This window comes from Anneissia japonica, unplaced genomic scaffold (assembly GCF_011630105.1).
Source record: "Anneissia japonica isolate Jap-2015-1 unplaced genomic scaffold, ASM1163010v1 scaffold288008_len1385354_cov213, whole genome shotgun sequence".
NCBI lineage: Eukaryota > Metazoa > Echinodermata > Crinoidea > Comatulida > Comatulidae > Anneissia > Anneissia japonica.
In genome coordinates this window covers 1,306,197-1,334,189 of record NW_022720123.1, presented here as the reverse complement: position 1 = coordinate 1,334,189, position 27,993 = coordinate 1,306,197, and the positions used below count along the sequence as shown (strand labels likewise).

General features: G+C 34.8%; 2 protein-coding genes across 5 annotated transcripts; one reads left to right on the top strand and one right to left on the bottom strand.

Moving 5' to 3' along the window:
• The first annotated feature begins 11 nt into the window (after positions 1–11).
• On the top strand, positions 12–14,323 carry LOC117111188 (serine/arginine-rich splicing factor 5-like). 4 transcript variants are annotated; one of them, XM_033254076.1, is made up of 9 exons: positions 12–136; positions 1,167–1,255; positions 5,777–6,183; positions 6,420–6,492; positions 9,718–9,762; positions 10,855–11,156; positions 11,733–11,808; positions 12,339–12,418; positions 12,902–14,323. In XM_033254076.1, exons 3-9 carry the CDS (start codon positions 5,781–5,783, stop codon positions 13,036–13,038), a joined length of 1,116 nt encoding a protein of 371 aa, XP_033109967.1. In that variant the 5' UTR covers positions 12–136; positions 1,167–1,255; positions 5,777–5,780; the 3' UTR covers positions 13,039–14,323. The 4 variants fall into 4 exon arrangements, with proteins under 4 accessions (XP_033109967.1, XP_033109965.1, XP_033109968.1 ...); XM_033254074.1 differs by having other exon boundaries at positions 12,881–14,323; XM_033254075.1 differs by lacking the exon at positions 12–136 and adding an exon at positions 301–456 and having other exon boundaries at positions 12,881–14,323.
• Positions 14,324–19,974: 5,651 nt separating this feature from the next.
• On the bottom strand, positions 19,975–27,859 carry LOC117111247 (methyltransferase-like protein 17, mitochondrial). Its single transcript, XM_033254155.1, has 11 exons — positions 27,732–27,859; positions 26,854–27,004; positions 26,308–26,439; positions 24,743–24,842; positions 24,384–24,465; positions 23,931–24,004; positions 23,275–23,440; positions 22,408–22,647; positions 21,402–21,570; positions 20,792–20,912; positions 19,975–20,235 (listed from the first exon to the last, which is right to left on the bottom strand). Exons 1-11 carry the CDS (start codon positions 27,837–27,839, stop codon positions 20,124–20,126), a joined length of 1,455 nt encoding a protein of 484 aa, XP_033110046.1. The 5' UTR covers positions 27,840–27,859; the 3' UTR covers positions 19,975–20,123.
• Positions 27,860–27,993: the final 134 nt, after the last annotated feature.

Genomic DNA, 27,993 nt, shown 5'->3' with positions numbered 1-27,993 from the left:
TCTACTGCGGAGAGAAAAGAAAATATAAATACCGCCACCAGGCGGGCACATTCCAGCATCTTTGGTCACGTGTGAAGAAAAAGGCGTCGATTTAGTAGATTACGGAAAGCGTGCTGGTCGTCACAATTTTTTTAAGGTTTTTGTTGTTGTATTTATTTATTCATTATTGTTATTTTTAGCTGTTTAAAGTTATTTTAGTGCTGAAGATAGTTGTGTAGCATTGTTGATGTGTATTTGTTTATTTGTTATTGCCTACAACAGAACAATTGTTCGATCGTATAGTCGATGTCTTGTTCTCTTGGTTGGCGAGGTTGGACTGAGCCATGCCATGCATGGCGTCGTGAATGGATGCGTAGTAGTGGTGACCAAGGCTAGGCTAGGCGTGGGTACCGAAGTTTGTCAATTTTAAAACCTTAATGTTCGTCAGTTCCAATCCAGAATTGAGGTTTTTCTTAGGTATTTACTTTTTGGTGAAACGCTTAATGTTTCTGTGAATTTAATATTTGAATAGCATATCCCCTTTTTATTTTTAGGCCTCTTCTCTTTTTCTGGGCTAGGCTAGCTAGGGAGGGCGTAACCTAGTTTGATTAGCTTAACTTAGTCTTGCTTTAGTTAGGCCTAGTAGTACAGTAGTAGGTAGTTCTTGGTACACTTTCAGTTTTTTATTGTTATTTTTAGATAGGTTTTGGCTTGGGCTAGGTTCTATTAAATAATTTCAGTACTGTATTAACATACTGTACCACACGACCAGTGACAGAAAATGTATTTTTTATTATATTTTTATGGGCGGACCTTTTTTTTGTGTAAAATTTGATTGTTTTTTTTGTTTAAATATTTCAGGCTCTTGATCAATTCACAGGCTTCTAATGTATTCATTATGCTCCAAAATCTGGTGATTCTGCTATTTGTGGAATACAGTAGCATTAAATTATGCAGTATATTATTTTAAATCAAGGATTTTATTTAGGCTTGTTTTATTTATTGGGGATTATTTTTATTAATGGAGAATTTTTATGTGCTCTTGCATGTTATTTGAACCACATACATACAACAATGATGTCAAAATGAGAAAATCACATGAAGAATAAATGAAAAGCAACAAAACATGGCCCAAGTCTTTTTTTTAAATTTTATTTAATGTTGTCCCATTTTTTTTATTTTTTCAGTTTTTGAACCGACAGTTTTTTCAACGTTCGTTTATTTCAAGAGTTTTTCTTCGATTTTTTCCTTGTCATCACAAGTATTTTTCTATTTGGTGAGTAGTTTATTTTTATTGAGATTTTTTGAGACCCGTCACCCTTTTTTCAAATGAATTTTAAAATTGACATCGCTTTTATTTTTTTTGCATTTTCTATATTTGAATTATTGATATTTTGTTGCTGTTACAGTTTTTTAAATCCAATTATTGAGACCATTGTTTTTGTGCAACATTTATTATTTTATACCCGCACAAATTTTTTAGAATGCCTATGTATATTGTTTTATGTTTCTATGTTTTTTAATTATATATTTATTTTGTATTTGTTGCTTTAAGATATTTTTGAGAGTATTTTTTGGATGTGAAATAACCAGAAATAACATGAAAATAAAATCTAGTTAAAGACAACAGCATTTCTGTGTTGTTACACCTATAAAAACATTAATTGTATTAAAGGATACTCCCATAAAATTGACAAGAAAATTGAACTACTCTTTTTAAAGCTAAAAATGTTAATACAAAGTAAGCAGTTGGATTTTATGTACCGTAGAAGCCCTCACTGTCAAATTTTATTTGACAAAAGCATGTGATATGCCTAAATATGGCTGTGATGACATCACATCATGACCATATATGGGCATACAACAGTTTTTCATGTGGACAGAGCCTATGTAACCACAGGCATCAAATGACAACCAAACAACATTAACTGGTAAATCCTGAGTGAGAGGTTGTGCAACTGTTGACTTCATTTTTGCATGTTCTGTTGAAGACCATGTAAAGATGCAATATACGATAGTATTGTACTTCTAACAAAAGTCTATGCCAATACTGACCACATTACACGATACATGGTGGTTCCTTGGTCATCTTCAATATGATGTACTGAATATAAAATTTACTATTTTCTGTAATAACATTATACTGTATAATAAAGTTGTAAATATTGAAATTTAATCAGTAATAAAAAATTACAACTGTCTCCCCTGTGACCAGCTGTGGATCCAGAAATTTGCCGATGGGATTATGATGTCCGCCTTAGTCAGGGCTCTGGAATAAAAAAAAAATCACTGGTAGGGTTCACAGGAGAGTTTTTATGGCTTTTTGTGGGATTCGGGCCAGAAATCCACTTTGCCGAAACCCAGTTTGTCGAAAGTTGATTGAAAGCAGTGAAACATTAATAGCAGTATAACATTTACAATGGAGAACATCTGTATGGAGTTGGCGCCACCAGAATGTTGGGGCCAGCTGGAATTTAGAAAACATTCTAATGTTATGATCACTGTATTTTTTTTAATAAATAGCAATTTATTAATGATTCTTTTGTCTTGTTCTGTAAATCAAACTTGATTAACAATTCGGCTGTCGGCCAAAAATTAATTGGGCCTATCAGGTAAAATGTCATAAGCATATTTATAATAAATATATCGAGTTCAGTTCATAATATGTAGTGTACCTATAGGATATAAATATATAATAATCAAAAATTACACACATGTGCCTAGTATGGCCCAAATTGTGCTTTTGGAGTGGGACCACAATATTAAAGATTAGCTGTATTTGGATAGGCAAATTATTAGTTTTGTTCCGACCTTGTGGTGGCGTTGGATGATTTGGGGGGGGGGGGAGGAATCCCTCTCTGACCCTTGCAAATACCATCACTGACACATGCATATGGGCATTAACATTCACAACGACTTTGGCAAGTTATTTTGACTTTAAAAAGTTTTTAAAATGCTTCACATTTTTCTAATACATTGCTGAAAGGCATAAAATGGCCCAAAATTGACAGTTTCTATGAGCCACGTGATTATCCAATAGACCGAATTAGCGATCGACGCTGTTCAGCTATAGTGGGTATTCGAACCAAAACAAACGCATGAAGATAGGCGATTTACACAGTAATTTAAGAAAATAGCCTTTAGTAAAATGTCTCGTACACGCTTTGTGTGTAAAGTTGAGCGTGATTTAAATTTACAAAAACCATTGTTACATGTTTATGATAGTAACGTCGTCTTTTCTCTACGATTGTGTATGCCAAATGTGAAATATAACGAGAATAAATCATACTATTTTGGGAATAAAACGTACGTTGGTCGTGTCTGCCTGTGTAATTAGAAAAATGAAAATAGAAATTATAGGCATAAATACACAATAATAAATTGTCATTCCAGTTCCTTCCTAGAAATTATAAAATTTTCCAGGCCCAACCGACCGAGGTCCCTTGACGCCCCTGGCCCCAACCTAGTTGCACTCGCAAGGCTTGACCCTCCCTCAAATTTTACCCTGGTTGTGCCCCTGAATGTTAAGGCGATATGTTTGCATTGCCCTGTCTCAATCGATAGAATGGGACATTACGTTTTTAGATCAGCAAAGTTTAATGACAAATATGATAAATAGTAAAAATATAATTAATTTGCAATATATCTATGAAAACCCATACAATATCAAAATCTGACTCTGGACCCCACTGGGATTCTAGGTGATTTCCCATACCTCAGTTGGTCCATATTTGCAGTTTATATTTGCACACCTAGATGTGTATAAGAGATCAGATCTATACCTACCTGGGACCTATCTAGGCAATGTAAGCAATTACTGTAACGTGCAGCGAATACGCTGAATCATGTCAAATCAGCCAAACCCAACTGAGGTGGATGTGAAACCAGAGTCGAGGGGGCAGTGGCGGACCTAGGGGGTGAATAGGGTGGCAAGCCACTCCACTTCGGTGACCTCAAAAAATAAATATGGTCACTCGTCTTGTGTGTGTGTTTCTCATGTACATTATACATGTTACACATGTAGTAGGCTACTGTCATATAACATACACTTTCTATTTTAAGCTTAACTTCTTTTCAGATGTCATCCAATATGGTCTAGATGTCTACTAATTCCAAAAAATCTCGAAGGGAAGGGGATGCCTCTCCCAAAACCCATGATCAAGGGGGGACAGGGGACACATCCCCAAGTATTGTTGAGGGGGTGGGGTTAGTCCCCTCACTCATCCGCAATGTCATAATTTCATAAGTCAAGAAGATGCCTGAAAATTGTTCAAATGAATTGCATAAATGACCTAGGTTTTAACAAAATTGGTGGGCCTGAGGTGGGTGTGGACTCACGAAATGTCCCCCTTACCTTTAAAAACACATCATGCGCCCTTATCAAACCCCCCCCCCTCCAGCTTGGTGCTTCGCAAATCGTATTATCCACCCCCTACCCCCATTGCTAAATCCTAGATCCGCCACTGGGTGTGTCAAGGGTGTCCTGACCCTCCTCAATTTAATCGAAATTTTTTAAAATATCCTGATTATAGTAGTAAAAAATATAATATATGAAATGTATTACAGAGTAACTGAGTGACCCTTGCCTCGGACTCGGAACACACGCCGTGTCTTCTAGAAATCTTGAATGTTGTGTGTAAAGTACATTTTGTTACAGTCAACCACCTCCCGTGCGATCACTTACTTTTAGCGTCCAGTCTCACTAGTTTATAGTCCCAGTTGTTCTTATAATCTAAGTGCATTTGATACCGCTTGTAAGCCACCACACCTCCCGTACAGTAAGTGACCTGCTTAAAATTTGTAATATCTTTTGACAAAAAATACAATCATATGCTAACAAGTCAAACCGACACTTTGATGGTGCACCGTATAGCTGTGTCAAACTAATATTGTATTATATTACAGTATTCTATTAAAGAAAGTAATGTGAAGGTGCAAATAAGATAAGTAGGCATACGCTTTTCACGTCCAAGAAAATGGTTGCAGTAGGTACTGTAATAGAACAATTTGCCAGCATATGACTTAGTTAACAATAGGCCTTCATTGGAGGTTCATGATTATAAAATCATTACTCTTTGTTGGTGGAAGAGTGAGATCTCACAACAAATTTATTTTCTTGTTTACAAATTGCTTTCATTCTTATTTTATTTGTTAGAGATTTTATAGAAATTATAAAATTTTCCAGGCCCAACCGACCGAGGTCCCTTGACGCCCCTGGCCCCAACCTAGTTGCACTCGCAAGGCTTGACCCTCCCTCAAATTTTACCCTGGTTGTGCCCCTGAATGTTAAGGCGATATGTTTGCATTGCCCTGTCTCAATCGATAGAATGGGACATTACGTTTTTAGATCAGCAAAGTTTAATGACAAATATGATAAATAGTAAAAATATAATTAATTTGCAATATATCTATGAAAACCCATACAATATCAAAATCTGACTCTGGACCCCACTGGGATTCTAGGTGATTTCCCATACCTCAGTTGGTCCATATTTGCAGTTTATATTTGCACACCTCTGTTATACAAGGAATATAAAAAATACAAACGGCTTAAATGCTATTTTTAATTTCAACATTTTAATTATTTTATTATAGACAAAATGGGAAGTTTCAGGGGTGGATCAAGAAATGTCCATAAAGGGCGGGGGAGAATGCCATCGAGAGCAACAGAAAACTTTGCAAAGCACCAAATAATGAGCGACTCAACTAAATCATAGATCTAGTTTGAATCCTCTCAGGTTAAAATTTACCTTTTTTGTTTATTAAACAATACTGTATAATTATTGTTTATTTTTAGTATCATGAATCGTGGAGGATACAGCGGAGGCCCTGGTGGCCATCATTACGGCGGCATGGGATACAACGGAGGCTACGGAATGGGACCTGGTCCAGGACCAATGCACAATTATCCTAGTGGTGGAGGAATGATGGGTGGTGGCGGCGGTGGGGGAGGTGGTGGTGCTAACCTCAACAACATAACCAATAGCAATGACCCAAAATCAAAGGCCTCCAGAGTGTTCCTAGGAAACCTGAACACGGGATTTGTGAAGAGGCCTGAGGTAGAACAAGTGTTCCGTAAATATGGACAGATTTTAGGCATCTCCCTTCACAATGGTTTTGGGTTTATTCAGTTCAGCAATGAGCACAGTGCTAAGAGTGCAGTAATGGAAGAACAGGGAAGAGTGATGGCATACCAACCTTTAGGTAAGACTGTTTTGACATGTTCTTTTGCCTATGCCTCATGCTATTCTAACATTGTGATCATTATTTGTACAGTATTTTATAATTTTGAAATGGTAAACCTATTGGTAGCAATAAAATACTATTTCTAACTGGAAATGATGATGATAAGAATATAGAAATTGTACCCTGCCTTTTGCCTAAATATTTCAATTCCTTACTAGAATTTCTTTTTCTATACAATATTTTTTTCTATCCAGATCTCAGAATAGCCAGCGATCCAGACAAGAACCGACCAAAAGGATTCAAGAGGGTCCAGGGAGACTGCTTTGGGTAAGAATTTGATCAAAAAAATCTGTCAGATAAAAAAAACTTTCATTCTATCATTTCATCTTTATGACCAATATTTTGAGACTTTAAATGCATGTCAGCCCCATTTTACATCGATTTGATTCAGGCCTTGTGCGTGGTCTGTTGTCCTCCTTAATTTTCTAAATTTTCTCAGCCAACACTGAGTGATTAGCCACTTACAGGATGGAAGAGGTCATCTACAAGCTAAGCCTTATCACAAGGCTTGGGGAGTAGAGCAGTTTTATACATGAAAAAAAATCCTGGTTTTGGCAGGACCCTGGATTGGAAGGCAAGCATCTTAGCCACCTCTTTGCAGCCCCACCCTAAACATTACCTAGACCAGATCCTTGTAGGCACTGACTACCATTTCTTGTCGACCTCACCAATATAGGTTATATTTTATTTGTGTTGAATAAATGTACATTGCGGATAAACAACACATCTGATCCACGCTCCTGTCTCTTTTTTTTTGCCGCTGTTTTTTTATATAGTGGGTATGTGGACCCAAAACAGATCCCAGTGCACCCTAGTAGTGGGTCTGGTCCAAATGGTTCTACAAGAAAGAGGATGAAAACCTTTATAGATTCCACAAATATTAAAACCGAAGAAAAAGAAGGAGACGGTATGTATTACAATGATTACCACTCAAGCAGGTGGTTATTTTTATTTCTATTTTTATGATTTTTTATTTTTTTGAAGTAGATTAAAAGATAGGCTTGAATAGATGTTAATTACAGTATAGTTATAGTATATGTTGTTGTACTGGTACACTATATAATTTGTAAAATTGATATGATATAATACCATCATATTTAGTAATTATTACAATGCAAACTTATTTTGGAAAAATATATATTTTATTGAATATTCCTTTAATTTAAAGCAAACCTGTTGTCCATAAATTAAAGACACAGTGACTATAATGATAATAGTTGTCTAAGAATTAGTATTAAATTTTTTTTTTTTTTAGCAGAATACAAATGATTTTTGCAATGCCATCTGGATACGTGCTCTTGCTTCAGTTGCCGGGTAATCGTAATTTTTACAAATCCATATGCCTGAATAGCAGAGTATAGAATAATGTAATAGGACGTTGGTTCTATTGTGTTTATTTTTCAAAATTTAAGGTAAAGATAAGGAACTGACAGGAGCATCGTATTGCGGTGTGCCATCAACATTCAGGTTATTTGTCTGGCTTCATGTTAACAGATAATATAAGTAAGGAAGCCATTTTCTTTCTCTATTATACAGAACCATCTCAGTGGCAGTGCAGTATTTGCAAGGCCAAAGTACAGTCACCATGGCAACTAATCAAACATGCTCACAAAACCCACGACATCCAGATATTCATGGAGAAGCCAACGGATTAAAATGTATAGAAGGTTTGTAGGTGTTGATGTTAACAGAATCAAGCAATGGCGGCATTAGAATATCCCCAACAAAGGGATCAAGGTCCCCTACAGGGGAACTAATACCTCCTCCGAGAGCAAAGTTGGCATGGTCAGATGTCGCATCTAGGGGGCGAATCCCCCGAAAGTATGACAATTTAAGGATTTTAAATGCTTATTTAATCGATTTTAGAATCTACGATTATGTAGCACTGCCACTGCAATCAAGTAAACAGAAATTGTTTGCATACACAAGCAAAGTGAAAATGCCTGTGGTAGAACCAAGCTATGTTTTTTGTGCCTGCCTCTGATGATTTTTAAAAAAATAATTTCGCGAAACATGGTATAAAGATAGTCTTGCTTTAATAGTAGAATTTTTTACCTTGAAACATTAATATGGTGACCTAATCCCCTTGTCATTTTGTAGCATTAAAGTTTTAGACTTAAGTTATTTCTCATGGTTGATCCAACTATATATATCAGTTAGATTCTGAATGATTAAGATTTATCTGACTGTTTCCTTTAGCCTTTACATTTTTGTAAGAGATACAAATGATTTTCTAAGTTTATTTAAATATTTGATGTCTTTTTTTTACAGGTTAACAACCTTGAATCATCCAAGAGCAAGAAGATTCACCCACTCCAATCACTTGTTTCTTTAAGACTATTTTACACCTTGCTTTACAAAACATAGGACAGATGCTGATTAAATTGAGGGAATATTTGAAAGGATTGTTTAATGCAAGAGAGGGAGGGGTGGAATGGGACCATGGGAGTGGACAAGGATGTTAAATAGGTGAAAAAGAATGATTTTCTATACGATTAATAAGACGTGACTTAAATGCTACGCTATACAGAAGTCCTTTGAATGTAAATAGCTTCAAGAATTGTTTTGTACTATTCATCTGTTAACCAAATTAGTTGTCCGTAAGTCCTGTGTTCATTTGTAATTCGCCCTAGCTTTATATATATACAGTAAGTATATTATATCTCCATAAATCTAGCTTAAAATTCTTTGTTGTTATATGATGATAATTCAAAGAGCAGGTGCTGAAATGCATGATGCTGTTTGATTTGTAGTTATATCAATTAATTCTAGTAAATTGTGACCCAAAGAAGAACATGTAGTGATGTTATGATGTCTCATATTTAAAATCATTTTCATGCAATGTTTATCAGAGTTGAACAATAATACATCTACCAACCTTAAATTAGTTAAGTACACTTACATTGCTCTCACTGTAAATATATACATATGCTAATTAGGCAAAGAATCTTGGCAATGCTTTCCCATTTTGTGTTTTCAATCTTCCACTTGCTTATCTCTTTTATTCTGGACCATTTGTTTATCTAGATATTTATTGTGTATGAAGCATTTTAATGAATTCATCATATCGTAGTAAATGTGTAAGTTCTTTCCATGTTCAGTGAATACAGTATTGCCATTAATAATAAAAGTTCCTGTACAGAAAAGTTGGTCTATTTGTATTTGTCTTTTTTTTATTGTCTCAAATTAGAAGTGTAGTATGTACCATGTTAAAATAATTATTGTAATTATTAATTTTATTATTCTGTATTTGTATTTGTATGATTGTTGGGGTTTTTTTTTGTATATACTGTACTGCTGAATACGTTAAATGACTTGGCTTTATGCTAAAATTATCAGCACCTTATTTGTGTCTACAAAGCTGCAAATTCAAATTTTAGTCATATGGTCTGATGATTGGAGCAATGATGTCACATGATGCCAATGTTGGATTTGGATTGAATAAAGATGTACATGTTCCATAATATTGCATTTTTATATTATTACTATTAGGATGGAACATGCATCTGCCCCAAGTGTTTCCCCTCAAGCAATGGGGTAGGTATACATATCAAACTTACTTTGTGTCATTTCTGTACTTCGCCCATAATGTTGAACAAGCGTTAGCAGGGGGTCCAAAGGAGAAAAGGACCCTCTGTCGGGGACCCATTGGGGATCTTTAAGAAAGAAAAAATCTCAAGCACCAAAACTACAATTCAAACATGCCTTACTAAGCTGTCAAAATGTTATGGATTAAAAACAGTTTAGTGCGAGCAGTGCTACCATATGTGTGAGGTGTTGTATACTACAGCATAGCGGCCGTATGGGCTCGAGCGGTGCGCCAGCTCTTCCCCTCCAGGGGCTGTTACCTCCGTTAGGGGGTCGGTACCCCCAACATCCTTTTTAAATATAGAATCCCATAACACAAAATTTTATTATCTATTGAAAAAAAAAATTTTTCCCGGGCGGGGGTGGTTGGTGCTAAGCATCCCTGACGGGGGAACGTGGACCCCTATCGGGGAGCTTGGATGCCTCGTCAGGGAATTTCTGAGTCTGCCTTCGTGTAGCGCAACAGGCATTTATGCTCCCCTGCCTCGTACTGACAAAGATTTCAACCAAGTGTGAAATCATATAGGTAAGAGAACACACCCCTCAGATAGTCGTGCCTCCCGCAGAACATTATGTATTACCCCCCACCCCATCCCACCCCACCCCAAGCCATTATAAGCTATGATTGCCACTTAACATCATGCCTCTTGGATAAAGTTATTCTGCATCAGGATCTGTAGTGCTAATGCAGATGTAGTTGGAATACTCATTAATTTATTTTAATACCAGTAATATTTATGTGCTTGCAGTGTTATGCTCCTGAAATACAGTAACAAAACAAAAAATTAACTGGAGCTGTAACTTGGTTGTAAAATGCTTGCCTTCCACAGCCATGTCCCGGGTTCAAATTGTACCAGTAGTTGTGTATCTAGGAGTGTGTATGCACCTAAAAAAAATACTCACTCCCCCTGTCTTCCCCCCCCCCCAATTGAAAATCACAGTTAAGTAGTAAAAAGTCGTTCCCACTGCCACTAGTCATCAGCGAGAGTGGAGATTACAAGTGTGAACCATATCCATGAAATTTCTTTTGTTTATTATTAGTAATGGTATCGGACGACTTGGAGGCATGATGGGGGCGCTTCAGAACATCATCGATCGAAATTCCCCTGGCAACCTGACAAACAGTACGCACCCTAATGACCTGGCCTCAAGGTTATTCATTGGCAATTTGAACACAGGCCTGGTGACCAGGCAGAACATTGAGCACATCTTCAGTCAGTATGGAAAGATCACTGGTATCTCATTACACAAAGGGTTTGGCTTTGTTCAGTTTACTAAGGGAGATGATGCTATGGCAGCAAAACAAAAGGAGCATGGAAGAATCCTTGCAAGTCAGCCACTAGGTACTCTATGTTTTTATATTATTAATAAATTAATTCATTTTATAACAATAGTGATGCTGAAATTAAGTTAAGGATCTTAATGTGGCTGATATGAATAATGATACTGTTAGCAGTGATATTCATGCTGATAGTGATGTCTGTTGATGCAGATGATGCTAATAGTGATGATACTGGTAAGGATATAACAATGAAGATAATGCTGATAGGGGTATTATAATAATACTGATAGGGGTGTTATGATAATGGTGGTAATGCTGATAAGAATGTTATGATAATGGTGATGATATTGATAGGGGTGTTATGATAATGGTGATGATGCTGATAGGGGTGTTATGATAATGGTGATGATGCTGATAGGGGTGTTATGATAATGGTGATGATATTGATAGGGGTGTTGTTATGATGGTGGTGGTGCTGATAAGGGTGTTATGATAATGGTGATGATGCTGATAGGGGTGTTATGATAATGGTTATGATACCAATGAAGATGGTGATAGTGATAACAATTGTAGTGTTTCATGCAAAGAGGATGGGTATGATATAATGATTAAATGATGTAAATTAACTTTTTTTCAGATTTACATATTGCAAATGAACCAGACAGAGAGCGACCAAAAGGATTCAAACGAGTGCAAGATGAAGCGAAATACACGTATGTAATTGAACTTATTACTTTAGAAAGTGGGTTGATGCCAGTGGAATATCTAGGAGTATTGAAGTGGGGGGGGGGTCTAAAGAAATTTGCAGACAAGAAGTCCTATATGCCCAACAGAGGGGTCCTACGCAAGGGACCGACTGGAGCCTTGGTCGAAGGCCCAGAATAAAAAATCCTTAATAGGGTTCACCGGGCGAATTTTTACGGCTTAGTATTTTCCGAAATGTGCTTTTAGACCATACACTAGGAATATGGCAATCAAAATAATGTTATTTTGATAGGCAAATTATTATTTTATTTTTGATCTAGTTGTTTGCTCTTTGTAATGCTAATAAAGTAACAAGAAAATAATTGTTTTATAACAAATAAAATAAATTTAAATCTATGTAAATTTTTTAATTACATTGTAATTATATGAAACTTATTTTAAAGAGTTAATATTAAATATTCATAAACATTTTGGCAAATTGATCATGATGAGTACTAAATCAATGTAGTGACAAATCTGGATTTTTTTCCTTATTTAGTGGATATGTTGATCCGACATTACTCCCAATTCATCCAACTTCAGGACCGCCAGCCAAAAGAAAGAAAGAAGAAGGTGATGGTAAGTAAAATTACATTCTGTTATATTTCTCATCCTTCTACCCCTAAGACTGCTGTACCCTTCACATTGACTGACCTATTTAGGATCAAACAGGCTTTGTGTATCAACTTGATTACATGTAACTTATATTGAAGGTCTTCTTATCGATTCCATACTCTTTTGAGATATGTTGGTTTGGTATTGAGAATAAATTATTTATTTCAATTAGTTTTCATCTCCAAAATTAAAAATAAAAAAATTATAGAACAGTGTATAATTATGCAAATTAATCTGTTTACATGTTTGCACATTATATACCATTCACATTCATTCCTTATTGACCAAATTTTTTTTTGTTGACACATAGTTTTATCATCCCACATAAAAATAGACCTTTAGGCCATTTGCCACTCATTGATATAATGTTCATGTGGCATCCTTCCTCCAAATAAAATATGCCAACTTGTGGGTGCTTGTATCCAGCATTCAACTTTTATTTTGCAGAACCTGATGACTGGCAGTGTAGCATTTGCGACGAAATCACACCAACAGCCTGGCAACTAATCAAGCATGCAGCCACAATTCATGAGCTCGTCATTTACAGGGACAACAAAGCAATGCAAGCTATGCAGACGTCCTAGATGATGACTACAAACGCACTATGAGTCGCATTTTCAGACAATTCAACTACAAATAATAATTTCTTCAACATTTGTAGTTTTCAAATAGAAGGATATGGTAATTTGTAGTTGTACTCATATTTTTAAAGGTTTACAGTAGTTGAAATTTAACAACAAATAATAATGTACAGCCAGGCATGCAGTGTCAGTCCTAGCAGACAATGTTTGATGTCAAACATTGTCCAACTTCCTACAGGTAAAGGACAGACATACAATTTATTTCATTATATGTCTGAAGCTGGGCATACAATACAGATATTTTTTGCCCAAACAAATGTTTGTTGACAGATTCTATTAGTGTAGTCCTGGAGTAAACTTTTCATCTTGAACGCTGTTAGTCGGGAAAAATTAACTGCCACTGAATGTGTCCTTGAGAATATAAACCGATTTCCTTATTGCATTTATTAATCATTGTTGTTGTTATTTAGTTGTTTTTGTTAACCATATTATATATCTGTCACTATATATAGGTGCTTTAATGCCGCTTATTATGCATGTTGCAAATTATTATTATTATCTATTTTTGGAAGCATTGGTTACTAGTTTTCTGCCCTCTGGAGTAACATGCTTTTAATGTACAGTAATACTACCCTCCCTTACTAAGTTTAACTAAGTTGATCTTTTATAAGTTGTTAAATGACCAAATGATTTTTAGTTTTTTTCTCATTTTACCTTCATATAGTAGGCATATGAGCAATATAACACCATAAGCAATCAGTTTATGTCAAATGCATGATACATAAAATAGCAGCATGGAATAGCTCGCAGAGTTAAATTTACTTTTTCGGTTTTTGATTTATTTGTTGTTGTTAAGATGTGGATAATTGCTTTGGAGTAGGTTTTGTACAGAATAATGCTTTAGATTTCTCAATGTGTTTATTTTCACTGTAAGAAAGATTTTAAGTTCATCAACATGTAATAATAATCTAATTAAGAAGACTGCTATCATGAATTGAATACAGACGTGACTGGAGGTTAGTATGGTGATGTATTGGGCCAATAGGCCTATTGAACAAGGCATAGTAACATAGTAAGTTTGGAGGGAGAATTGAGGCATGTGTCTGTAGGCCTAGTGGGCATGTTATCTTACTGAGCATGTGCAGTTGGTCTGTTTGCAAATTTAAGCTGTTCTTGTAAAGTAATGTACATGGTTATGAATTCATTCCGCATCCAGTTCAAATCTCAGTTGTTTAATAAATATATGTATTTGTGGTGTCCGAAATTTGAATAAAAGATTTGTCCACGAGTTTTCTTTTGCATTTTCCTACTTTTTACTACTGTTTCTAAGGGAGTATAAATGATTAGTTGTGGAAATTTGAACCAGGTCACCATGAGATCTGGAACATCTAAACTACCAATTGATACCTCTTAGTACTATACTGTATTTTTTATTTATGTGCAGTAGTGCTTTTTCTACAAAGGTGTTAGTGTGTTCAGGAGTGTGTATGCTAGTGCTTTTCTTGTAGGCTGCATAGTGCTGCAAAAGTTTCGTTTAAAATCGTTGGTGTGAAAGTGATTGTGTTTTTAATTGAAAAATTAAATTTTTCCAGACTGATGGAGATGTTAAGAGAAGGCCAAATCTCCAAATATTTTGTGCTTTTTCATTTAAAATTTACAAAAGCAAAAACGTAACAAATAAAATACTCTCCAAAAGTAAGTTAATCGATTTGGGAGAAGGGAATCTTACCGTAAAAACAAACGCATACAATAACTAAACATTTTGAGAAATTGATGAAATAATCTGCAATTAAACAGCGCCATTTATAATTCAATTTCTAGCAATTCAAAATTTTGGTATGGTGGAGCTAATAAACTAACTTTAAAGATGCAATACAAGGATACAATAAGACTTTATTCATCCCCACTACGGGGATATTCAGTGGCTGAATATAACAATGAGAATACAGTATAACAAAATAATTAGACTGATTAACTGATTATTAACTGATAACAATACTGTAATAATAATAATAATAATGGTAATAGTAATAATTAGTAATGTTATCCTGGCAAGTTAGTTATATACATTGGCTGAACAATATTTATATATATTCTGTATTTAAAATATACTAATATATTCGCATATACCAGATATGCTTATGCGTGCATAACTATACTTTATATTGTATACAGTATGTTTATAATGTAGTACAAATACTTAATTTGTATATACATATAATTACTAATATACATATATATATATTATATATATATACAGATAATAATAACCACCATGATAATGATAATAATAATAATAATAATAATAATAATAATAATAATAATAATAATAATAATAATAATAATATTTATAATAATATTAATACAGTGTAATGTAGTTGTAGAGTTGTTAATGCCTACGGACCTACAAGTTCAGGAAAGTCCACATTTATTAACCAATTTTTATAGTGAATTGGATAAAGCATCGATCCAACTCGGCCACAAGTCAACTCGGCCACAGATCAACTCGGCTACAAGTCAACTCAGCCACAAATTAGTTGAAGCTTACTACTATAATATTTTTTATGGGTTTTATTTTTTAAATTACATTTTTTTTTTAAATTATTAAATCAAGTGCTCAAGTAACAAGTGAAAAGTCAAATAATAATACGGATGATGTTTCCCTTACTGACTTGTTATGGTATACACTCAGTATGCTCCCATTATGCAGGTAGGGCAAACATCGTTCGTATTATGGTATTGAATTAATTTGTTAACGTATAATTTTATAGGGTCTATCTGAATTTTGTAAAATAATATGCAATAAAGTTACGTTTTAACTACCGAACGTTTTACATTTTTATAAACTTAATTTGTGTATACATATAATTACTGGCACCTATGGATCATACGAATGTGTTCTGTGGAACTACGGACGCTACGAATGGAAGAATTAATAAAAACCAAAAAAGTGGAATTAGCCCAAATTTGAAGAATAAAAAGGGTATAGTTCATGGTTTTTGTCGAAATTTGACTTTTTTTTCAACTCTGTTAACTTTCGGCTATTTTGTGTTCTGTTTCACCTACGCATCATACCAATGAGTTCTGTGGCACTTACAATCCCTACGAATTGAAGAATCACCAAAAAACGACTAGGTGAAAAATAGTCCAAATTTTGAAAAAACGCAAAGGGTATAGCTCATGGTTTTTGACGAAATTGGACGATTATTCGACCCTGTTATTTTTCGGTTATCTTGTGTACTGTGGCACATACGGATCATACCAATGTGTTCTGTGGCACCTACAATCTCTACGAATTGAAGAATCACCAAAAAAAGACTAGGTGAAAAATAGTCCAAATTATGAAAAAACGCAAAGGGTATAGCTCATGGTTTTTGACGAAATTGGACGATTTTTCGACCCTGTTATTTTTCGGTTATTTTGTGTATTGTGGCACATACGGATCATACCAATGTGTTCTGTGGCACCTACAATCCCTACGAATTGATGAATCACCAAAAAACGACTAGGTGAAAAATAGTCCAAATTTTGAAAAAACGCAAAGGGTATAGCTCATGGTTTTTGTCGAAATTGGACGATTTTTCGACCCTGTTATTTTTCGGTTATTTTGTGTACTGTGGCACATACGGATCATGCCAATGAGTTCTGTGGCACCTACAATCCCTACGAATCGATGAATCACCAAAAAACGACTAGGTGAAAAATAGTCCAAATTTTGAAAAAACGCAAAGGGTATAGCTTATGGTTTTTGTCGAAATTTGACGATTTTTCGACCCTGTTATTTTTCGGTTATTTTGTGTACTGTGGCACATACGGCTCATACCAATGTGTTCTGTGGCACCTACAATCCCTACGAATTGATGAATCACCAAAAAACGACTAGGTGAAAAATAGTCCAAATTTTGAAAAAAACGCAAAGGGTGGCCTATAGCTCATGGTTTTGACGAAATTTGACGATTTTTCGACCCTGTTATTTTTCGGTTATTTTGTGTACTGTGGCACATACGGATCATACCAATGTGTTCTGTGGCACCTACAATCCCTACGAATTGATGAATCACCAAAAAACGACTAGGTGAAAAATAGTCCAAATTTTGAAAAAACGCAAAGGGTAGGCCTATAGCTCATGGTTTTGACGAAATTTGACGATTTTTCGACCCTGTTATTTTTCGGTTATTTTGTGTACTGTGGCACATACGGATCATACCAATGAGTTCTGTGGCACCTACAATCTCTACGAATTGATGAATCACCAAAAAACGACTAGGTGAAAAATAGTCCAAATTATGAAAAAACGCAAAGGGTGTAGCTCATGGTTTTTGACGAAATTGGACGATTTTTCGACCCTGTTATTTTTCGGTTATTTTGTGTACTGTGGCACATACGGATCATACCAATGTGTTCTGTGGCACCTACAATCTCTACGAATTGAAGAATCACCAAAAAACCGGCTAGGTGAAAAATAGTCCAAATTATGAAAAAACGCAAAGGGTATAGCTCATGGTTTTTGACAAAATTGGACGATTTTTCGACCCTGTTATTTTTCGGTTATTTTGTGTACTGTGGCACATACGGATCATACCAATGTGTTTTGTGGCATCTACAATTCCTACGAATTGATGAATCACCAAAAAACGACTAGGTGAAAAATAGTCCAAATTTTGAAAAAACGCAAAGGGTATAGCTCATGGTTTTTGTCGAAATTTGACGATTTTTCGACCCTGTTATTTTTCGGTTATTTTGTGTACTGTGGCACATACGGATCATACCAATGTGTTCTGTGGCACCTACAATCCCTACGAATTGATGAATCACCAAAAAACGACTAGGTGAAAAATAGTCAAAATTTTGGAAAAACTTAAAGGGTATATATAGCTCATGGTTTTTGTCAAAATTTGACGATTTTTCGACCCTGTTATTTTTTGGTTATTTTGTGTACTGTGGCACATACGGATCATACCAATGTGTTCTGTGGCATCTACAATCCCTACGAATTGATGAATCACCAATAAACGACTTGGTAAAAAATAGTCCAAATTTTGAAAAAACGCAAAGGGTATAGCTCATGGTTTTTGTCGAAATTGGACGATTTTTCGACCCTGTTTTTTTTTGGTTATTTTGTGTACTGTGGCACATACGGATCATACCAATGTGTTTTGTGGCATCTACAATTCCTACGAATTGATGAATCACCAAAAAACGACTAGGTGAAAAATAGTCCAAATTTTGAAAAAACGCAAAGGGTATAGCTCATGGTTTTTGTCGAAATTGGACGATTTTTCGACCCTGTTATTTTTTGGTTATTTTGTGTACTGTGGCACATACGGATCATACCAATGTGTTCTGTGGCATCTACAATCCCTACGAATTGATGAATCACCAATAAACGACTTGGTGAAAAATAGTCCAAATTTTGAAAAAACGCAAAGGGTATAGCTTATGGTTTTGACGAAATTGGACGATTTTTCGACCCTGTTTTTTCCGGTTATTTTGTGTACTGTGGCACATACGGATCATACCAATGTGTTCTGTGACATCTACAATCCCTACGAATTGATGAATCACCAAAAAACGACTAGGTGAAAAATAGTCCAAATTTTGAAAAAACGCAAAGGGTATAGCTCATGGTTTTTGTCGAAATTTGACGATTTTTCGACCCTGTTATTTTTCGGTTATTTTGTGTACTGTGGCACATACGGATCATACCAATGTGTTTTGTGGCACCTACAATCCCTACGAATTGATGAATCACCAATAAACGACTTGGTGAAAAATAGTCCAAATTTTTGAAAAAACGCAAAGGGTATAGCTCATGGTTTTTGTCGAAATTGGACGTTTTTTCGACCCTGTTATTTTTCGTTTTTCGCTATTATCACCAAGTCGTTTTTTTTTTGGCGATTCTTCCATTGTTACGGTTGGTGCCACTTCGCGTTTTTTCTACTTTATATATATGTAATTATTATATATATGTGTCTGTAATATTAAAATTATATTTATTATTATATGTTTATATTGATGTCAAAATGACGGTATGTATGGCGTTTACCATGTGGGATTAAGACATACTTGTTAAAATAAAAAATTCATAGACAATTTGTATTTGTAAATGACAATTTAATTCATAGCTTGTCATTCAATTGTTTCATAAAGATATGGTACAAAGTAGATAAACTCTAAGCCATGGTAATGCTATACTTATATAAATATTTTGAAATTTATATACGTACAATATATAATTTTTGAAGTTGAAGATAAATTCCATTTTATAATTTGCTGCCCCATTTGCCAAGATGTTAGAAACAATCTTTTCAACGAACTTAAATATTATGAAAACACTTCCAACATATGGCAAGGGTAGAAAAATTATCTCCTTTTATTATGGGTTCTGATGAATATGATGTCATCAAACCTGTCATTGAATTTGTAACGTAAATTAATACTGTATTTACTTCAGCTCAGGGCCGCCTCAGGGCCACTTTTTTTCATGTGAGAACAATCAATATCTTTTAAGCTACCCCAGAGCCGACCTAAATTTTGTCAGACTTTAAAGTCGGCTCAGGTCCCGCAATGCATCACCTGGGCCGACTCATCTTCATATCTGAAGGTAAACCGAACCAAGGCTCGTCCTAGGTCGCCAAGGTTTGCTGCGATAACAGTCAATTTTGACATCTTATACCATAATATTTCAAGCAAATCCCGGTGCAAAGGAGGAAGTGTAAACATTTGCAGTGCGACCCGAGTCGACATGAAATACTAACGGTCGTTTTTGATTAGGCCGTAATTATAGCAGCCCTGGGCTAATTTAACAAGTGTGATTGGGCTCTAAGACCCTTAAGGGCCCCAAGATATCATCAGCATAATTATTCTTGTCCAAAATTGGGTGACTAGATCCTTGTAAACAACAGACCGTGTACAAAAAACATCAAATTCATCCTTAAAATGTTAAAAATACCAAAGCAGGTGGGGCTATTTCCCCACACCTCACAGGGCTCTATCTGGATCCAGCCCCTAGGGTAGTCTAAAAAAGCCTTAAGAAGGGCTTCTTTGTTACAAATCAGAGCCATTCTAGTATCTTCTGGTGTTACAGGTCAGTTTGATTTGTTGTTCTCATTGGTCAATGAAGGAGGATTTGATGATTCCAAATGGCTTATAGGAAGAAGGTCTCCATGGTTCGAAAGGCGTGCACAACGGTAGAGGTCCCTACAAATAAAAAATAAAATGCTATATAGTATACAGTACAAAACAATACATTGCTATTGGTTTTGACTTGTGTCACATCTCAATGGAAGGTGATGACTAATCTAATCCATTAAAATGAGCAATTCCATTTATTTTAAATCTCTTGAGTGAATTTTTATAACCACAGTTGTTCTAATTAAATATTTTTCTAAATCAGTGGCTTATATAGGAGTCTTGTAATGGGGGATGGAGGGCTTACGGGGAGGCATGAAGGTGGAGTTAGGGAAAGATGATTAAGTGAGGCAGATGCTAGGTCGCAAAATAAGGTTATTTTATTGAACATGATTTTTTTGCTTCAACATTTTCAATGGGGGAGGAGAGGGATGTGCGTCACATGCACCCCCTACATACTGTACGCCACTTTTCAAGAGAGTATTTGTTTAAATATAAAATTATTGGGGCAGTTGGATTGGAATTCTATAATATAATGCCATATCTCGTTTTTCTAATAATTATATTAGAATTCTTATAATAATTAGACATTGTGTGTGGCAGAGGCCTACTTATAATGATGTACCTGCCATGCTTTGCTGCTGTAATTGTTGGTCTTTCTAGCTGACCATTAGGACAGCAAAGGTAGCAGATGACGTGGCTTGACCGTTGCAGAACAGGCTCAATTACTCTAGGCCAGTGATCATCTGTAAAGTACAGAAATTGAATAAAACATCATATTTTAACATAATGCGATTCTACTACATTCACTTACCAATTGTATAAATATTATATAATATATAACTCTATAATCATATAACAACCAAGATGTCTTTATTGTCAATAACATACCAAGACGGATTGAGATTCTTTTTCTTTTCATTGCCTATAGCAAACTTAATCACTGTCTAAATCTATGTTCACACTGGTTTAATGTTGTTCAAACTAATCATGTACCTGATCACTTTGACCAAATAAATTCAGTGTGAACAGCCTGCATACATTATCATTTGTCAAGTTACCCAAGATGCAAAGCACCATGTACAGTAGTTGCTGAAGTATAACCAGATTGTACCGTATATTCTTGCGTATAAGACAATGTTTATTCAGCAAATTACATTAGAAAAAACAGGAGGTCGTGTTATCTATTATTACCCAAGTCACAGTAATTAAAAGCCTTAGTCAGACAAACTTACCGACTCTGTTCTTCCTTTGACCTTTTCGGAGAATCACATAAGAGAACCTCTCCTTCATAGTGTTTAATTTCAACTTGAGTTCCTTGAGAGGCTGGTAGTCTTGCATACAATTGCATGGAATGATGACATCGGTTGAACTCTTTCTTGGACAGCTTACGTCATGTTGACACTTCAGTGAGATAAAATCAGATGAAAAGAACTTGGTAAAGTAGGCTCAGGCATCAGCCATCATTACTTACCCTCATCATTATCATCATCATCACCACCAAGACTTGTATCATTGATTTACTACATCATAAGTAGTAACACCATCATAGATACATTCAGGTAACTTAAAGGTAATTAATCATTGTTATCACAAACATCATCATTGATTGATTTTTAATCAACATCATCAACATTTGCTTATCATTATCATCATCATCATCTGCTTATCAACATCATCATCATCATCAACATCATCATTATTTGCTTATCATCATCATCATCATCTGCTTATCATCATCATCATCATCATCACCATCAACATCACCAACAATTGCTTATCATTATCATCATCATCATCTGCTTATCAACATCATCATCATAATCAACATTATCATCATTTGCTTATCATCATCATCATCACCACCACATTACTTTTTTTGAGCTTACCAACTTTAATAGCCATATTATCGATGCTCACATCACGAACTAAAACAATTAAATTCAATTGTGTTAGTTCGTGAAAACCAAAAAGCGCGTCAAAATACGCGCTGCTGTCGTTAAGGACTTTTTGTGTGGTAAAGAATACAAAATTGCTTGACAACCAATACACGCTAGTTTTGACGCGCTACTGTGATTTCACGAACTAACACAATCTACTTTGATTGTGTTAGTTCGTGATGTGAGCGACGTTATGTTTTATTACCATATTCACATGAGAATGAAGCTTTCAAGTCTTAAAATGGCTTTAAACAATTTTAGTATTAATGAACAATCTCCAACAAAAATGCAGTTTACTTACAGGTGCAAAGACATAGCCATCTTCCAGTTCAACATTTTTGTCTTTTCCAGAAGGCCTCTGGATTCCTAAAATCAGATCCCTGGCTTCGTTTACTGTTTCAAAACCTTCTCGAGAGCCCGTCTCTATTATCAGCAGAAAGTCATCGGTCTTCATCCAAAGCATCCTGATAGTGTTCACCCTGTCTGATTTAGTTGGCAAGTCCAGCAAAGAGAATGCTGACATCGTCATGTTGTATTTTCGCTGTAAATTTCATAAAATTAATGTTATTCTCTTTCTACAGTAACTAACAATCAATCATTTAACCAATCAATCAAATCATCAATCTATCAGTCTATCAATCTATCAATCAAAGGCTGTTAGCAACTCCTGGCACTGGATGATATGAAGGCGCCAATCTCAATATTGTTGATTTGTTTGTAGAAAACAGCAACTCATGTTCTGTACTGGTTATTTCATTACAACCCAGCAATAATTAACTATAACACCATCCATTTTGAAGATTGCATGAAGTTAGATTGAATGAAAGAATTTTAAAGTAAAGAATAATAAAATGAGTATATGAATGAAAGAATTAAATAAACAAGGAATGAAAGAATAAATAAATGAATGAATACATTCATATGAATCATATATTGAATGAAAGAAACAAATTAACTAATTAATAAATATATGAAAAGGTGTTCTCTCAGTTCAACTAATGTTATTGTTATCAGATTCATGAATGCATTTGTCATCATTAAATCCCTCAAAGGTGAGAATAATCACAAAATTTGTGGAGGTTTGAACCACATCTCAGAAATTTGAAATGAGCATGGTTAAACTGTAAACTCAAAACCTAAAAACCCTATTAATTAGTGGGACACTTACGTCAGGTGAGAGTGGAGTGAAGTGTCGTTGAAAAACAGTCTTTATGAATCGTTCTTTGTTTTCATCTCCATCACGTAGTAGAGAGTCTGCAGTAGCATGCATTGATTTAGAGATGTCTACACACATGTATTCCTTCACTTGGTTTTCCCAGGTGGCTTCCGCAGCCCTGAAAAATAAAATGATGATGATAACAAAAACAGTCATTACAACGCGAACACTGCAAAAGTGATGATGATTGGAGGAAACACGGATGGCAATAATAATGATTATGATAATGATAATAATATTTAAAAACCATAATAATAATAATAATCAGTACTGTATCAGGCAATTTGAGGGGGGAGGGGCCAGGCAGCCCACCCCCCATTTTGGAAAGTCAAAAAAAAAGAAAAAAAAGAAGGAAGGTAAAAGAAATAATTGATTGCCCAAAACACCTCAGAGGTTATGTCCCCGGACCCCTAGGGTTGTGTTGTCTAGATGGTCGCTCTTTCAGGCCCATTTCGGGGCTCCCCTTTTGGCCATCTTTAGATCCACCCCGAGTATCTTCATATAATACCTATCATTATTGCTAAGATGAACTTATTAGTAAATGATTATTAGTTAACAAAATATATGTACTACAGAAAAAAAAATCGATCAATATATAAGCAACATACCAAACACTTGTACCTAACCCTGATCCAAAGTCAAGTATAGCTTCTGGTCTAAATTCTGGTTCTCGCCTTTTTATCTGAAAGTAGTTAAGTTACATTAAATATCAGTCAAAGATAAGCAATATATAGCCGAGTATCATTAATGTAGATATAAGTGGAATGTCTTATTACACTTGTTATTCAGTAGTGGATCCAGGAATTTGAAATGAGGCAGGAGGGGAAGGCAGGGAGAGACATTCACAGATGGGGGGTCAACACAACCTCAGCCACATCATGGTTGGGGCAGAGGGAAGAAAATTTATAATTATGGCACCTGTAGATGGCCGGAAATGGTACTTTGCTATTTGAATCTATATAACTATATTTCCCCTACCCCTTGAAACCCCCTGTCATTGACAACGTGTAATGTGCATATCAATCATGTAAAGAAAGTGTACTCAAAACCACTATACTAACCTCATTGAACACTCGGTAGAGGGCAGCATAATTAGGAGCAAATCGTCCCAGCAGATAGGCAACGGCAACCATCTCATTGTATCTGATAAGAGGAGATAACAAAATATCAATATAATCAATAGTAATAATAATCATAAAGTGATAGTAACTATTGTAAATTGATTTATTCTGAATATTTTTATACTGTTTATAATATTTTTGAATGTTTCTATTGTGATTTATCAATTTTATCACTGTGATTTTATATTGTATTTATTGTATGCTCCCTGTTATTGGTGTTTTTGCTGTTGGGGGGTGAAATGAAATAAAATAAATAAATAAAATAAGATGTGAAATATTAATCACTTTTTTTCACTTACATAATTGGTTGCCAATGATACACACTTCTCCTCAGCTTATTCATAATCAATGACTTCCGTTTCTTCAACTCTTTGGGCCTCTCCGGAATGTCACCACTTCCTGTGTATACACAATAAAAAAAAAACAATTTAGCAATAGCAGAATCATGTAAAAAAGCCCAATTTATTACACAGTTCCTTGATTAATGGAAGCTTTAATACACTGGATTGTTTGAAAATGATGGTTTGTGTTGATCTATCGATTATATTTTATTTACACTAATTAAATGTCTTCATAATGTAAAGACATGTTAAAGCTCTTGTATAGTATGTGACAGTAAGCCCTCTTTTTTGAGGTCTTAAACTGCTGGTGAAAGTAGCATTAATTTTGGTTCCTCCGCTTGTAAAACACTTCTCTTAGGATGACGACTTCTTGCTATTGTGATTTAACGTATTTCTTCATTTATTTATTTTATTGTTATTTTTCAATTGTATTCCTTTTTCATTTTTTTGTTTTTTCTTTTGGTAATTCTCTATATTAGTTAGTTAATCAATTTAAGGTACTTTTATGTGGTGCTGGTAAAATATTTGTATATCCTTTGCTGTTTTCTTTTTTACTCTTTTGAGTATTTCTCACATGGAACTGTGCAATATACAAATCTTGTGAATTATTTTTATTGCTTTTTGTATATCAGAAGCTCTATTAACAAGCTAATACAGAGTGTTTGTGATATATGCTCTACATTTTGTAGTCCATTTCCGATACCATTAGAGATTTTCTATAATCTTGGGGATAACTATTTGTGAATTACCTTAGCTTTGCTTCAACCGAGGATAAGTATGCTTTAAATAACCTAAGCTATAATAAGTGTACAATCTTTACTACGAGCAAATTAATAATAAAATAAATAGTTTAATTTATTAATTCTGTTGTTTATATTTTCAGGAAACTCATTCAGATCTGGTTAACATCATGCAGTAGAACACTTAGATCTACATCAAGTTCTATAACACTTTCACCCTCTTGGAGCCACACTAAATATGGAGAGAGGTGTTTCCGGGTTGCAGCTCCTAAACTTTGAAACACACTTCCCAGTACCATACATGAATCAACCTCCCTTGCAGTATTTAAACTAAGACTTAAAACACACCTTTTTCAAACTTTGTAATTTTTTCTTTTTTCATATTTTTGATAGGCTATTTAGTTACCCAACACCATAAGAGCCAATTGCTGCTTAATTGCCAGTGGTCTCAAATTGCAGGAAAACGATCGCAATGGTGTTGACTCTTCTGCAATAGTCTGTCTCTTCTGACTTTTAGTTTCTGTGTAGCTTAGGATAACTTTGTTGTGTCTTGGTTTTCTTTTGTGTTTTACTATGCTTTAGAGACCACATACTTTGCGCTATACAAGTCTCCAACCATTACCATTACCACTACCATTACCATTACCATTACCATTACCATTACCATTACCACTGGTTACTTAGAGTTGAGTATGAATATCTATTTTATCTATCTTGTAAACGTACATTTGGCAATGCTTAATCGCTGTTTGAAATAAGTTAATATATATAAAATTCTCATACTATTTGTTGAAATTTCATTCTCAAGTTTGATTGCTTGCTTGCGTAGCTCATCATCTTCTATTGGACGTTTCCTGCTGGCTAAGTAATTAACAAGAAACTGAGTTTGACCATGCAGTTGATGTACAGGATACTCTGCAACAAAACACATAGATAAAATTAACATGTTAATTACTTCCTAAAACTTCAATATTTTATAATTATTTATTGTATTATATTTATATATCAATGCACATGAGCCAAATTAAATACACTGGGCCTATGTTTATAATCCTTATTCGAGAAGACTTGTTCGGCCATCCAACTTGCCTCATTTATGTCTACAACTAAAAGCTATATCTTATTGCTGTCTTTTTACACAGTTGATCTTGCCTAAGTCGAATCCAAATTGTCACTGAAAAATTATTCAACTTTCATTAAATTTAACCTACAGATTGTTAATAAACTGAAAACACAACAATTTGGCATGTAAAATAAGATCGACTTATACATATATATACATATATATATATATATATATATATATATATATATATCACGATAACTTACTTTCTAATAAAACTGATATGCTTTCTTGGAGCCTGACAGGTAATACAACTCTCTTGCACTTGAGAACACCTGGATGGCTGCGATGTTTAAATGACTCTGACTTCACATTCTCATCAATGGTTGTTTGATTATTTTCCACAGTAAGTTCAGCCTAGTAAATATGTGTATACAGTAAATTTATTGAAGCAGATTTACTAAAATTATAGCACTAAACATCGAAGTGGATTGCATGTCAATTTAGACACCATACAAAACACTAATGGTACAAAAAAGATGAATTCCTATTGTCATACTTTCACAATCCAACAATAATAATAATAATGGCATCTTGTAAGGCACATGTATCTATCTCAGAGAGCTGCTTGTGGTACCATTTCCACTTGCAAAGAGAAACAGCCTTTTCTGCATTTCATTTACCGTATAATATTTATAAAGGTTATTTTATTTTTACATTTAAAAAAAAAAAAATAAGCTAAAATATACATTAATTATCAACTTAATTACAGAGAACTGGTAAAATAAGATCTTAGAATGTCATCCATCCATCACCACTGTCACGTTCCTGTGGCTCGAACAAGGAACAGCAAACACATTTCTCCTGCCACACAGACAAACGGGTGCTCAGAGATATCTTTCACCACATGCCACATTTTCTAATTTCCCTTTTTAACCGGGGGGGGGGGGGTAATAATGGCCTAGGTTCAGGACTAGGGGACATTGGATGTAGCCTAGCTAGGCCTTATCACCAGTCAGTGGGTGCAGGCTGCTGCTGTGCAAGCGTGCGCCAAACCTGGCCTGCCCCGGCTCTTAGTTAGCCTAAAAAACTAAACAACTGGCACGGGTGGCTTAATCAAGAAATCCACAATAATTACGCTCACCACGGTCGAATATTTAAGTTTTATGCACAACTGCCTATGTATATTTCGCTTTAATAATTGTGAATATGAGCATAAAACTGTCACGTCTTTAACATAGGAGGCTGCCATTGTTTTGCTCTAGCGTTGGCAGGTAATCCAGTAAGTTTTGTATTATTCAACTTTATATTGGCAGAAAAAGTTATGAAGTATAGAAAGTTGTTCGAATTTATTTTTGCTTTAATTATAAAAAGAAATACATTAATTTACAGTATTACTGTACAAA

Bases quoted from the DNA above. Each gene is read 5' to 3' on its own strand.
- LOC117111247 (XM_033254155.1), bottom strand. From the start codon at position 27,839: ATGGCAGCCTCCTATGTTAAAGACGTGACAGTTTTATGCTCATATTCA. The intron at 26,440-26,853 runs GTAAGTTATCGT...GTTTTGTTGCAG, and splicing joins CATATCAGTTTTATTAGAAA to AGTATCCTGTACATCAACTG. The intron at 24,466-24,742 runs GTAAGTGAAAAA...TCCTCTTATCAG, and splicing joins TATCATTGGCAACCAATTAT to ATACAATGAGATGGTTGCCG.
- LOC117111188 (XM_033254074.1), top strand. From the start codon at position 5,781: ATGAATCGTGGAGGATACAGCGGAGGCCCTGGTGGCCATCATTACGGC. The intron at 6,493-9,717 runs GTAAGAATTTGA...TATTACTATTAG, and splicing joins GTCCAGGGAGACTGCTTTGG to GATGGAACATGCATCTGCCC. The intron at 11,157-11,732 runs GTACTCTATGTT...ACTTTTTTTCAG, and splicing joins CCTTGCAAGTCAGCCACTAG to ATTTACATATTGCAAATGAA.